The following is an 11,751-nucleotide window of genomic DNA, read 5'->3' as shown; positions in this document are numbered from 1 at the left end:
TCTGCTCTCCTCTAATGCTAATCTCAGGAACCGAGAAAGTAAGCTCCAGGTCTGTCCCACTCTACAGTGTAGAAATCAAAACCTTTAATCCAATATACAAATAGGGAAGTCTCTAATACAAAGTCACTTATCTGAGGCATAATGGGATTCCTCATGAGAGTGCACCACCCCACATCATGTAACAGTTAAGGGTGTGGGGAAAAGCTTAGTCTTAAAACTAAGCCTCAGGCTATAATGACTTTGCCAGTTTACAGCCTGTCTCCCACACACAATGCAAACAAACTATAAGTGAGCAAACATATATATCATTTTTACAAACTTATTTGACCAACTGTTTGGCATGGTAAAATGAAAAATATTAATGTAGAAATGGAGGAATAATGTAAAAATGGAGCTGTTCCATTGTGGAGCAATTCTGAAACTTGTTTTAAATTCTCTGGAGACCAAGAATAAAGTAGAAAGTGGAAATGACGGACAGGACATGTAAATATTGTAAACTTTCCCTTGGGCTCCAAATGCTTTATTACTCATTTCAACCTTATGTCAAATTCTGGCTAATTTTTGCAGGTGTTTTACATGTGGAAAATGTGGATATTATCTCATAGGAATATCGTGGAGATTGAGATGAAAAGTGTATGGTATATTGTGACTGCATCATTAATGCATCATTCAGTGAAGTGCACATCTCTCTACTAATGACTGATTACTTATTTATTTTGTCCTTATACCTCTTAACTGTATTGAAGATGCTTTCAATACAAATCTAATCACAACCGCAGTTAACACTTACCATGTACTCAAATTAAGTCATTGAATCTTTGAAACAATCCTATAGGGTAGGATTGTAACCGTTATCTCATGTGGGTAAAGAAGCACTTGGCAGCCTGACTTCAGAGCCCAGCCCTTCGCTAATCACTGTTTCTACACTTTGAGCGGGACAGAACTGGGCCACTATCGCGGCCATATTCCGCCACTAACAACTCGGTTTTCTATTTAGAACCCATTCTTAACTGCTTTCAGTCACCAAGGGCTCTCGCCTCAGTTCCCGGGTTACCCAGATGGAATCTGCCTAGCGACGCCCTTCGCATCTCCGCTTTCACCTTGGCTATGCAGAGAGTTTGCACCACTATCTCTTGTTCACTGGCCTCAGGACTAACTCACAGGGTCACTATTTTAAGTAGCAATACGGGTATTCGCTAAAAAGACACAGGCCCGCACGAATCCCTGAGAGCGAGGAAGCGCTAGGAACTGCACAGCGGAGCCGGGCCCACAGTCTGGACCGCGGCGCGAGAGCTCAGGACACCGCTGTGCAGCAGGACGGCGTGCCGGAACAGAGGAGCGAGCGGCGGGGAGAAACTAGCAGGGACCAGACCCAGCCAGAGCGTGGCCCTACTTATCCGCGACCAGGCGGCCCGGACGCAGGGGCGGGGCGGGGCAGGAAGGGGCGGGGCCAGGGTGGGAAGGGGCGGATCCAGGAGCTCGCCGGACCCCCCGCCCCGCCCCTCCAGTCTAGCTCGGCGGCTCCGCCCTGGGTGACGTCACTAGCCAGGCCAGCCGGCGCCATTTTGAAAGTGGAGTCGCCTACCTCTGCCGGTGCAGCCGCCGCCGTGGCTGTCGTAGTTCCCGCCGCTGCTGCCGGAGGAAGCGAAAGCGTGGAAGCCCCGGAGTGAAATCCACCATCCTACTGGCTCGTCTGCCCGCCCCTTCTCCTCTGACCCCCGCCCCGAGCCCCCACAGGTGCCATCCGCCGCCATCCGCCCTCTCTGCCCCCCCCATCCCTAGGTGAGGGGGGTGAGTTCAGGAAGCGGAGACCCCGAGGAACCCAGCAGGGTCACCATTTGCAGCGCAACATGGCAGGTAAAGGAGAAATAACCCTCGGCCACTGACAAGGCACCGCTTCCTCCTTCCTTCCGTCATCACCCCCTAGCGACCGCCTGGGCCGCCTTTCGCAGAGCCACGGGGTGTCCCTGGGATTTCGGGGAATTGGTCCAGTGGGGCGGGTGGGGGTGGGGAAGGTTCCGGTGCAGCGAGTGGTCGCTGTGATGTCGACAGGGCTTTTGAGATGAGGGCTGAAACCTTGGCATGGATGGGGGTGGGGTGTGCGCCAGGAGCTGGGGGTAAGGCGTGGGTGGGGCGGGGTGGGGTGGGGGCGAGTGCAGATTTGTGCTTACTGCTTTGGAGCCTGTGTAACCTTCATCCTCCTCTCGCCGGGCTTTTTGGCGGATCTTCCTTCATTTAATTACTGTTTTTCCCCCGCTGCAAACATCCTTGGGTGTTTATACAAATATATTTTGCACTGAGAAGGAAGGGTGCTTTACAAGTTAAAATACAATATGTCGTTCACCCCCACAGACACACGTGGGCACGTACATTTTTGAGACTGTAAACCGAATTTCTTGTCTCGAATCATCTCCCTTTCGTTTCTTACCTTTCATGTCCGAATAATGCAAGGCCTTTGATAAGTTGCATGAGAAAAGTGATTTCAACTTTCCCGTTTTGCATGTTAGCTTTTGTGCAGATGTCGTTTTCCCAAAAGGGTTTCAATTGAGTTAGTTAAAATAGTTGTGGAGTTCAGTGATATAAATAGCTAAGAGAAGAGAGATTTAGGTAAAAGCACAGGGGGGAGGATGCAAAGTGAAGAGAGAAAAACAGGTTGGAATATTTAGCAAGGAATTGAAGTGAAGGTAGAGAAAGGTAATTGCTTTGTGGGTTACTTTCGTTCATTTTGGTGTGGCTGAATATCTTCATCTAGTAGAATCAATTCTAGATTCTCCGTAGATCCCCCGGACATTTCCTCCTCAGTGCTTAAAAGTGAAATATATAGAAACATTCAGGGACCAAACCAATTTTCTTGGCTTTTTACCAATATTTAGATAGATTATTAAACCTTTGAAAAGTTTACAGGTTGGATTGACTTACGGTTTGCTATAAAAAAAGAGTTGCTTTTTTGGCCTTGTTGAGTAATTATGTAAAATTTAAATTGCTTGGCACAAGATCAATGACATTAATAAAATTATTTGCAAGGTCCTTTGGAATCTTCGGGATGAGGTGAAGAGAGGCAAAACAGGCTTCCTTTGACAGTCTTTTTCACCCATATTCATTTTGGCTTTTCCTCTCTGGAGCCAGTGATTTTCTGGTAATGAAATGCAAGGAATGGGTGGTGACTGTTGTGTTTGCTGTTTGTGCGCTTTGGTGATAGGGTTCCTATGAATCATTACTCCTCACCCAGGCAGTGTGTTCCTGAATTTTTCTGCACAGGTCTTGTTTTATGGTAGTTTAACCTTGTTGACTCTTTTGCAGGCTTTTTGTAACCTTAAAGGAAAACTCTTAACTTTTGGTATTTGCTTTTTTTCTGGTAGGTCTTGTTTAAGTGTTAGGCCTTTATCCCGAGGAAAAGGGAAAATGGAAGGGAAATTTTGAACACATATACAGCATTAGTGACAGTACATGGCCTTTTAATATTTCATACCTGTAATCTCTTTCTTTCTAAAGCAAAACCAACTATTGGGGACTAAAGCTTTTTTTAAAATTCATGCTCTGGGGTGGTGGTTGGATATGTGGGCAGTACTAAGCTATGAGTATCATGCCAACCATGGATACCATCTCAGTGTTTACCAGAGTAAACATGGACAGAACTAAGTTTTAATTGGTATGTGTTCTTTTTCCAGGAGCTGGAGGAGGGAATGATATTCAGTGGTGTTTTTCTCAGGTGAAAGGAGCAGTAGATGATGATGTAGCAGAAGGTAAGAATACATTTACTTAAGGAATATTTCAAAATGACTGTGAAGCGATAAAATATCCCCTAATTTTTTAAGAACATTTTGTGTTGTCCAGGCTGTTGAACAGTTTTAAAAGTCACCTTTCTGGAAAACAGTCTTCAGTCTTTCATTTTTTTATGCTTCATTATTTTCCTGAAAGGAGCAGGAGATGATATATATTAAAAAACCAAAAGAAAAATCGAAGGTCTATATGATAACGGTTTCCTTGCTATATAAACTTCCAGGTACAAATAAAAGGTGGTGCTTTTCATGTTTGTACTTCATTTTTAGATAATTAAGTTGAAATAGGTGCCATCAGCATTTATCTCAGAAGCATCTTGACAGCCTCTTTTATTTTTAAGGGAGGCTTTTTAAACTTACCTACATTGAATTGAGAGGGAGATGTTGATTGGCATATTCTGTAAAGAAATGCTTGCTCAAAAGATGTGTTTTATTGTCTTGTAAGGATTAATTGAGGTGAATAAGAAAATAACAGTGCTGTGAATACAATGGCTGTCTTCTGGGGAGCTTATTCTTGTGATGTTACAAGCTGGACTTGATCAGTTGAAGTACTTAAGTCTTAAATTTTCCTCTATTTTTTTTTTTTTTTAAAGATGGTCAGATGTTTTGGTTGTTTTTTTTTTAATTTTTTATTTATTCATTTTAGAGAGAGGAGAGAGAGAGAGAGAGAGAGAGAGAGAGAGAGAGAGAAAGGGGGGAGGAGCAGGAAGCATCAACTCCCATATGTGCCTTGACCAGACAAGTGCAGGGTTTTGAACCAGCGACCTTGGTGTACAAGGTCGACGCTTTATCCACTGCACCACCATAGGTCAGGCCCTCTATATTTTTTTTAATTAGTCTATTTCAAAAGTTTAATGTTTTGAAACTTTAGAATTTTGCACTTGTTGGAGATGGTCTTAGGTTGAGGAGGCATTATTTCCCCAAAAGTAGTTGCATTATTTCATCATTCAGCAGTTTTAAAGTTTGAATTTTAATAGTATTCTGTGTCTTGAATTACAGTAGGAATTTTCCAACATAACTCAGATAAATGAAAACATGTACTTTTAATTTTAAAATGTTGTCTAGTGAAAGTTTATTAGTCATCTTTCTCAGATTATATTTTTCTAACATAGTAAGACCCTATTTCTGACTTAGTTTATAGAGTACTGTTGTTTTGCAGATTTTTCCAGTGATTGTAGGACGATGGCTTTGTGCTGAGCCGGTAGAAGGCTTGGGTTTGTTTATGTCATTGTCATTTTTAGTGAAGTGTCTGAGCAGAGTTTGGTGAGTCCTGTGGGGGGCCAACTGGCATACATTGTACCTGAGATACTTTAGAGGGCATGCTTACATTTCTTTTGAATCCTCATCTGTTTATCATGAAAAACCAGAGCCTTATAGAATTTAAGAGACTTATTGATGGTCACACAGATAGGGCAAATCAAGGTTTTCTGGTGAAACCTTTTGGTGTTGGACTTGTTTAGAGAAATAAATTCTAAGTTCAAGGGAGGAATCATATGTAACTTATTTTGTAACTCCTTTACCTGTTGAAGAGTAGGCACTCAGATTTGGATCACTAGCTCTGAGCTGTTGTGTAATACTCACCAAGATATGAGAGTGCTGTATACTAGAAAAATATTTTTTGGTTAATTTCCATTGATTCCTTTTATGAGAGATCTGTTGGGGGCCTCCTGAAATCTGAGCATTGGGGCTATGAGGTATCTAGAACAGTGGTTGGCAAACTCATTAGCCAACAGAGCCAAATATCAACAGTACAACGATTGAAATTTCTTTTGAGAGCCAAATTTTTAAAATTTAAACTATAAAGGTAAGTACATTGTTATTAACTTAATTAGGGTACTCCTAAGCTGGCCTTTGCTAAAAACATACTCAATCTGATTAAGATGCATGTGGCTCGCAAGCCGCGGTTTGCTGACCTCTGGTCTAGAACATAAACCCTGCCCTGAAGAAGCTCATAGTTTACTTGTTAAATGGTAGGTGGAAAGACCACGTGGATGTTTTTTGTTTGTTCATTTTTTTTTAATAGGGGAAAATGTCTGATATTTATTACAGAAGTACATGAGGGTGCCATAAGAAAATGAGACCCAAAGTCTCATTCCCTTAGCTTTGGGAAGCTAAGGTTTATATGTCACTGTGCACAAAGGAGAATGGATGTTTGGGGGTGTAGGATTTTACGGGGAAAGCAGGCAATTTATAGGTAGATAAGTGAGTGAACATGTACCCAAATTCTTGCTGGGCCACTTAAAAACAGAGTGAAGTTCAACAAACAGGCTTTGCTAGATTTCTCTGTCTGCTACATTTAGTTTATATTATGATGCTAAGGTCATGCTCCCTTCCTTTAAGTGGGTAGAGGGAGAGTCACAAGTTCTTTCTGAAAAAAAAATTTTTTTCTAACAACCAGCCCAAAATCAATATCCCTTATATTTGGGTGGCAAAACTTTGGTCCTCTTCAGCCCTGCCATTGAAACTTTGAATAAAAAGTTTCATGTTCCAGAAACTAATTTGGTAGGTTGTTCCTTTGTCATTGAACTAACCATTCTGTCCTGAGAATAAGTCAGTTCAGGTAAACCCTTATGTCTCATTTCAGAAAGCAGTGTTGCAGATGGGCTCCCAAATTAGGTACAAGGGTTTTATTTAATCTGAAGAAATTGATGATTCCAGACTTACCTAACTGAGCCAAAGGATTGTGATATAGATAGATAATGGATCAGTTCCCTTCTGCTGATGATACTTAGTAGCTTCATCTTGCTCTTAAATCATTAAATAATTTTCTTCTGAGGTTGTTAAATACCTGTATTGCTTGAACATACAGTGCATTCCTAGCATCTTAACATGCTGGGGCTTGGTTATAGATGGTAAATAAAAATATAAATTATTCTAATACCTATGTCTATAAAAATGTACAGAGTATAAAAAACACCCAATTTTCAAATTAAACTGCTTTAATTTGGGGTTTTTTGCATACTTTGCATATCATAGTCTATCATGTTTATTTTACTGAGGGAAGATTTGCTTTTCTGAATTAAAATCAGGTTAATACATTGCCTTCCCTTGGTTTATACTAATCTCTAAACAAGTTACATCTACCTCAACAGTTAGCTTAGTTTGTGTATTTTCGGTTAATGATACATCCCAGTTCTTTTCCCATCAGAGTCTCCTAATTGTCTGTCGTTCCCTTCCTACTTAGGATGGTTGTCTTGGCAAACCATTTTTACCTCAGTTCAGGGTCTCAGTATCTCATCAGGATTGCAATAACTTCTGGAATGATTCCCTGCTTCTTGTGCCGTGTTTTCTTGAGTTAACCTTCAACAGAGTCCCACTGTTTTTTTCCTTAGAAATCTTCAGCGGTCACGGTGTCCACAGAATTATGAATTACTTTCAGCTGTTTCAGCCTAGAGTATGAGACTCTTCACCACAGTGGCCTCTACTTTTCTAAGTTTATTTCCTGGTGTGGTTTATAGCAGTGGTCCCCAACCCCCAGGCCGCGGACCGGTACCGGTCCATGGGCCATTTGGTACCGGTCCGCAGAGAAAGAATAAATAAATAACTTACATTGTTTCCGTTTTATGTATATTTAAGTCTGAATGATGTTTTATTTTTTAAAAATGACCAGATTCCCTCTGTTACATCTGTCTAAGACTCACTCTTCACATTTGTCTCGGTCACGTGATACATTTATCCCTAAAGGCTGGTCCATGAAAATATTTTCTGACATTAAACTGGTCTGTGGCCCGAAAAAGGTTGGGGACCACTGGTTTATAGTACAGCTAAATGGATGTTGTTCAAACAAGCCTGTACACCTACTTTGGGTGTTTGTGTTCTGCTGGTCTCCCCTTAGAATGCCTGATACCCCTCCCACAGTTCTCTTATTAGAATCCTGTCCTTCAAGCCTAGAATCCTTGATCTCCCTTTTTATCTTCCTTAATAACATTTTGTATCTATAATATTTAGTACTCAAACCTCTGAGGTGACGCTGTAAGCTTAGAGCAGGACTAATGTATCTTTGTGCTCCATAGCAGACAGCCTGTACAAAAAAGAACTGCTGGGTTTCGAACAATGCCTACCACACAGTAGGTGTTCAGTATTTGTTGAGTGAAGGAATATAAATGGTATTATTATGAGGTTATGAAGGGGGAAGAAAGGAGGTGAAAGTTAAGCTGATCCTTCTGGCCGTCATGGATTTATTTACATGATAGGCTTTATAACTGGATTAGTGAGATACAGCTGTATAATAGAAAGACTGTTAGCCTAGTGACAGACTAGGATATATTTATATATCACTGTAGATAATCACTCCTCTGGCTTCCAGTATGTTTTACTTTAAGATGACAGGACTGGATCAGGTGATTTCAGTTGTTCTTTTTACTCAAATCTTGTTAATTCTCAAAGATGTGCTGGAAAGAAACAGCTCAACATCATTACTATTGGTAAGTTAAGTTGTTTGAGATGTTGGACTCCCACACCTTAATTAAAAAATAAGTCTTCACTAGACTTAAGTCACTCAAGGCTTAGAATTTTTGTTAATTTAATATAATATTCTTAAATATTAATATTTATGATTTTCATTATTTTAATGGGAGTGTAATTCTCCTTATCTTCATATTTGATTAACTTTTTTTAGAATATGATTTTATTACATGAAGCCTGTTTTTATGAACCTTGGATCCAAATGCATTGCATCTTTTCAGCACTTTGCTGCCTGTTTATTTTTGGTAGGATTTAGATGCTTATGGATGGTTGTGGGGAAAACACTGTCAGTGGTAGAGTGGAGGTACTCCCCAAATAAGGACATGCATAAATTTTTGGGAAACAAATCATCTTTGGGGTTTCACATAATATTGCATGTATAATGTTGCATGTTTCTTAGAGTAGTATGCATGTTAGATTTAGGTACTAGGCTTGATGAGTAGAAAAAATGGTAGAACCCTGTTGTTTACAGATTTCGAATATCATTAGCTGTATTCCAAAGCCTAATGACCTATAGCCATGGTCTTGTTCAGCATTTTATCTTGTGTCCTGTTTGGTGGTGCTCTGTTCTTTTCACATGGGCATCACTGCTGATGGAAGTCTATCATTTACCAGCAGTTCAGTCATTTGAAGTTGTGTAAATTTGCCCATCACATAGCATGAATGATCATATTTATCTAGTATTGGGCAGTATCCTTGCTTTTTTTTAAGATACTAATTTGTTTCATAGTCCTTTATTGATTAAAAAAAAGAGTTAATGGCTTTGGAAGAATATTAACTGGCATTTTGTCTTAGGTTACTAAAATAAGAAAAAAACCACAAATTAAATTTAGTTATTTCTTTATTCTCTCTTCTAGCGAACTAAATTTTAAAATCCTTGAAAATTGTGGAATAAGCAGAATGATGAAAGGTTGTTTGAAGCAAAGAATTTATTAGTAAAAAGTTTTCTATATATTGTGTACAGTATTTGTACACATAAATTGCCTGGTTTAGTTGAGTTGTAGGAAGAAAGATAAAGTATATTTTAAGTTTCTTATGCTGTTAAATAGGACAGTTGGAGGGTTGGAGATAGATGGTTTAGCTACTTTCGCAATAATCTGGTCCTTCTAGGTGTTAATGGAAATTAAAATTGAGTAATTATGTTTTGCAGTAAAGGCCTTGTAATATATGTACTATATGTTTTATAGATAATTGAATTTAATTATTCCCACTGTATAGTTAGTATAAGGAAGAGATAGCATGGCCATTGTAAGTAATTTCAGCAGCCAGCATTTATTGAGTGCCTAACTATGTGCCACATGCCAGATATTGTTTTAGATGTCTTATATGTAATCATTAATCTCTGCAGAAAAACTATTAAATATGTAAACCCTGTTGTTTTTCCATCGCAGATGAGAAACTAGGCTAGGAAGGTTAATTTATTGAGTGTCCTTGAGCAGGTAGTGGACTATGATTCTTATCTTAAAATTTTATTTTCTCTAATGAAATTTTATATATTTAAACATTGAGCTACTTTTTTAGTTCAAGTGAAGGTGTGTGAGGTGGTTTGAATGTGTCTTGCTTATAACAGTTTATAATGCCTAGTAGATGATTGTTGTTTTGAAGTAGTTGAATCCAATTTGGAGACCTCCTGAATTTTCTGCTAATGGAATTCTTAAGCTAGATAGAACGTGCTATATAAATGGGCTCCAAGGGTTTTGTGAACCTTCTGAAGTTGTACATAAGATTGTGTTATGTGTGCTTGTACATACGAGCATTGTTCTGGTCAGGAAGGGTCCATAACTGTTAAAACAACTATCATTTATTGTATTTCAAACCGTAGTCTGGAAGACCCTTCTATTCTTTTAAAAGGTTTACGTCAAAACTACATATTTTCATAATAACACAAAGATGAATTTGCACCAGTGGTACAATTTGCAATGCGGATAGATCTGCTAGCACCTTAACATTAATCAAGGCTGGCAACAAACAAGACTGGTAAGGAATCCTGGTCATCTTCCATCACCATGTACCAGCAGTTAAAAAATGCCAATTTTCTTTAAGAATGTCCTTGATGAAATAGTAAAACTTCATAATTTTATTAAGTCTTGACTCTCTGTTTTTGTTTTTGTTTTTTAGGGAGAGAGAGAGAGACAGGAAGGGAGAGAGATGAGAAGCATCAACTAACTCGTAGTTGCGGCACTTTAGTTATTCGTTGATTGCTTTTCTTATGTGCCTTGACTGGGGGTCTCCAGCTGAGCCAGGGACCTTGGGGTTTTGAACCTGGGACCTCAGTGTACCGGATTGATGCTCTATTCACTGCGCCATCACCAGTCAGGCATGTACATGTCTTTTTGTGTGCCAAAATGAGAAGCACACAGAAAGCACTTGTGCTGCAGACCAGAGTGCAGTGGTTCTCTGAAGGAAGGTATTGGTGTAAGTAATTACTGAGCTTCAAGCTGAACAAGCTTTTCTTTTCATTGAACATTATTTTTGCTAGTAGGCACTACTGACAAACTATGGTTATTAAGACTGTGATGTTTGGCAGACATCTTAAATGAGAAGGGAATCTGTTACCTCAGTGGACAGTATTTGTTTCCCGTTGTAAATTTTGAACTTTCAAGGAAAAAATAGAATTTTAGAAATCGGTATCTGCCACCCTGAGCTTGTTAAGTTACCAATACCTAAAGATTTTTCAGATGAGATTAGTAGTAATATTATTGACTGATTTTTGATATTATGTAATGAAATGTGTTAGCATTTGGAAGATCTGCATTAATTGAATCGTTATTTTACGAATGACCAATGCCTGTGATGTTAAAAAAAAATCATGCATAATATAAATATATTATCATGCACAATATAAATGCAAGATAGAACATTGGATTTTAATATAACAGACAACTAACAGGGTTTCAGATTCCACAAACCTTTAAGAAACTATGACATGTTGCGTTTTGGTGTAATATCTAAGAGATGTCCATAACTACCTGCAAAGCCTATTAAAATACTCCCTTTCCAACTATTTACCTGAGTGAGGCTGGGTTTTCTTCATATATTTAACCAACACAGCAAGGGTCATATGTTGAATACAGAAGCAGTTAAGAGAATCTAGGCATCTTCTTTTAAATTATACTAGACATTACAGAGACTTTTAAAATTTAAAGGTCTTTGGGGCCCTCGGATTTTAATAAGTTTAAAAGAAATCTGCCATGCAGAAATATCTGACGACTGTTGGTTTAGTTTCCTAATAGTTTTTATTGTACCCAGTGCATTAGAAGACTTGTGAACCACAGGATCAGTGAGTGATCACAATAGTGTGCTACTTTTGTGCATGAATGTCTTAAAGCAGGGGTCCCCAAACTTTTTACACAGGGGGCCAGTTCACTGTCCCTCAGACTGTTGGAGGGCTGGACTATAAAAAAAACTATGAACAAATCCCTATGCACACTGCACATATCTTATTTTAAAGTAAAAAAACAAAACGGGAACAAATACAATATTTAAAATAAAAAACAAGTAAATTTAA

At 39.1% G+C, this 11,751-nt stretch overlaps 1 protein-coding gene across 1 annotated transcript in view; it reads left to right on the top strand.

Moving 5' to 3' along the window:
- Nucleotides 1-1,552: 1,552 nt before the first annotated feature.
- The window catches only part of PPP2R2A (protein phosphatase 2 regulatory subunit Balpha), an 87,695-nt gene continuing 77,496 nt past the window's right edge, over nt 1,553-11,751 (top strand). Inside the window, exons 1-2 of the mRNA XM_066267099.1 lie at nt 1,553-1,857; nt 3,669-3,743. Of these exons, the coding sequence (XP_066123196.1) occupies nt 1,851-1,857; nt 3,669-3,743 (82 nt within the window). The 5' untranslated portion in view covers nt 1,553-1,850. The remainder of the gene's footprint in view (nt 1,858-3,668; nt 3,744-11,751) is intronic.

This window comes from Saccopteryx bilineata, chromosome 1 (genome assembly GCF_036850765.1).
Source record: "Saccopteryx bilineata isolate mSacBil1 chromosome 1, mSacBil1_pri_phased_curated, whole genome shotgun sequence".
Lineage (NCBI taxonomy): Eukaryota > Metazoa > Chordata > Mammalia > Chiroptera > Emballonuridae > Saccopteryx > Saccopteryx bilineata.
The sequence above is the reverse complement of the archived record's forward strand: the minus strand, read 5'-3'. Positions and strand labels throughout refer to the sequence as shown.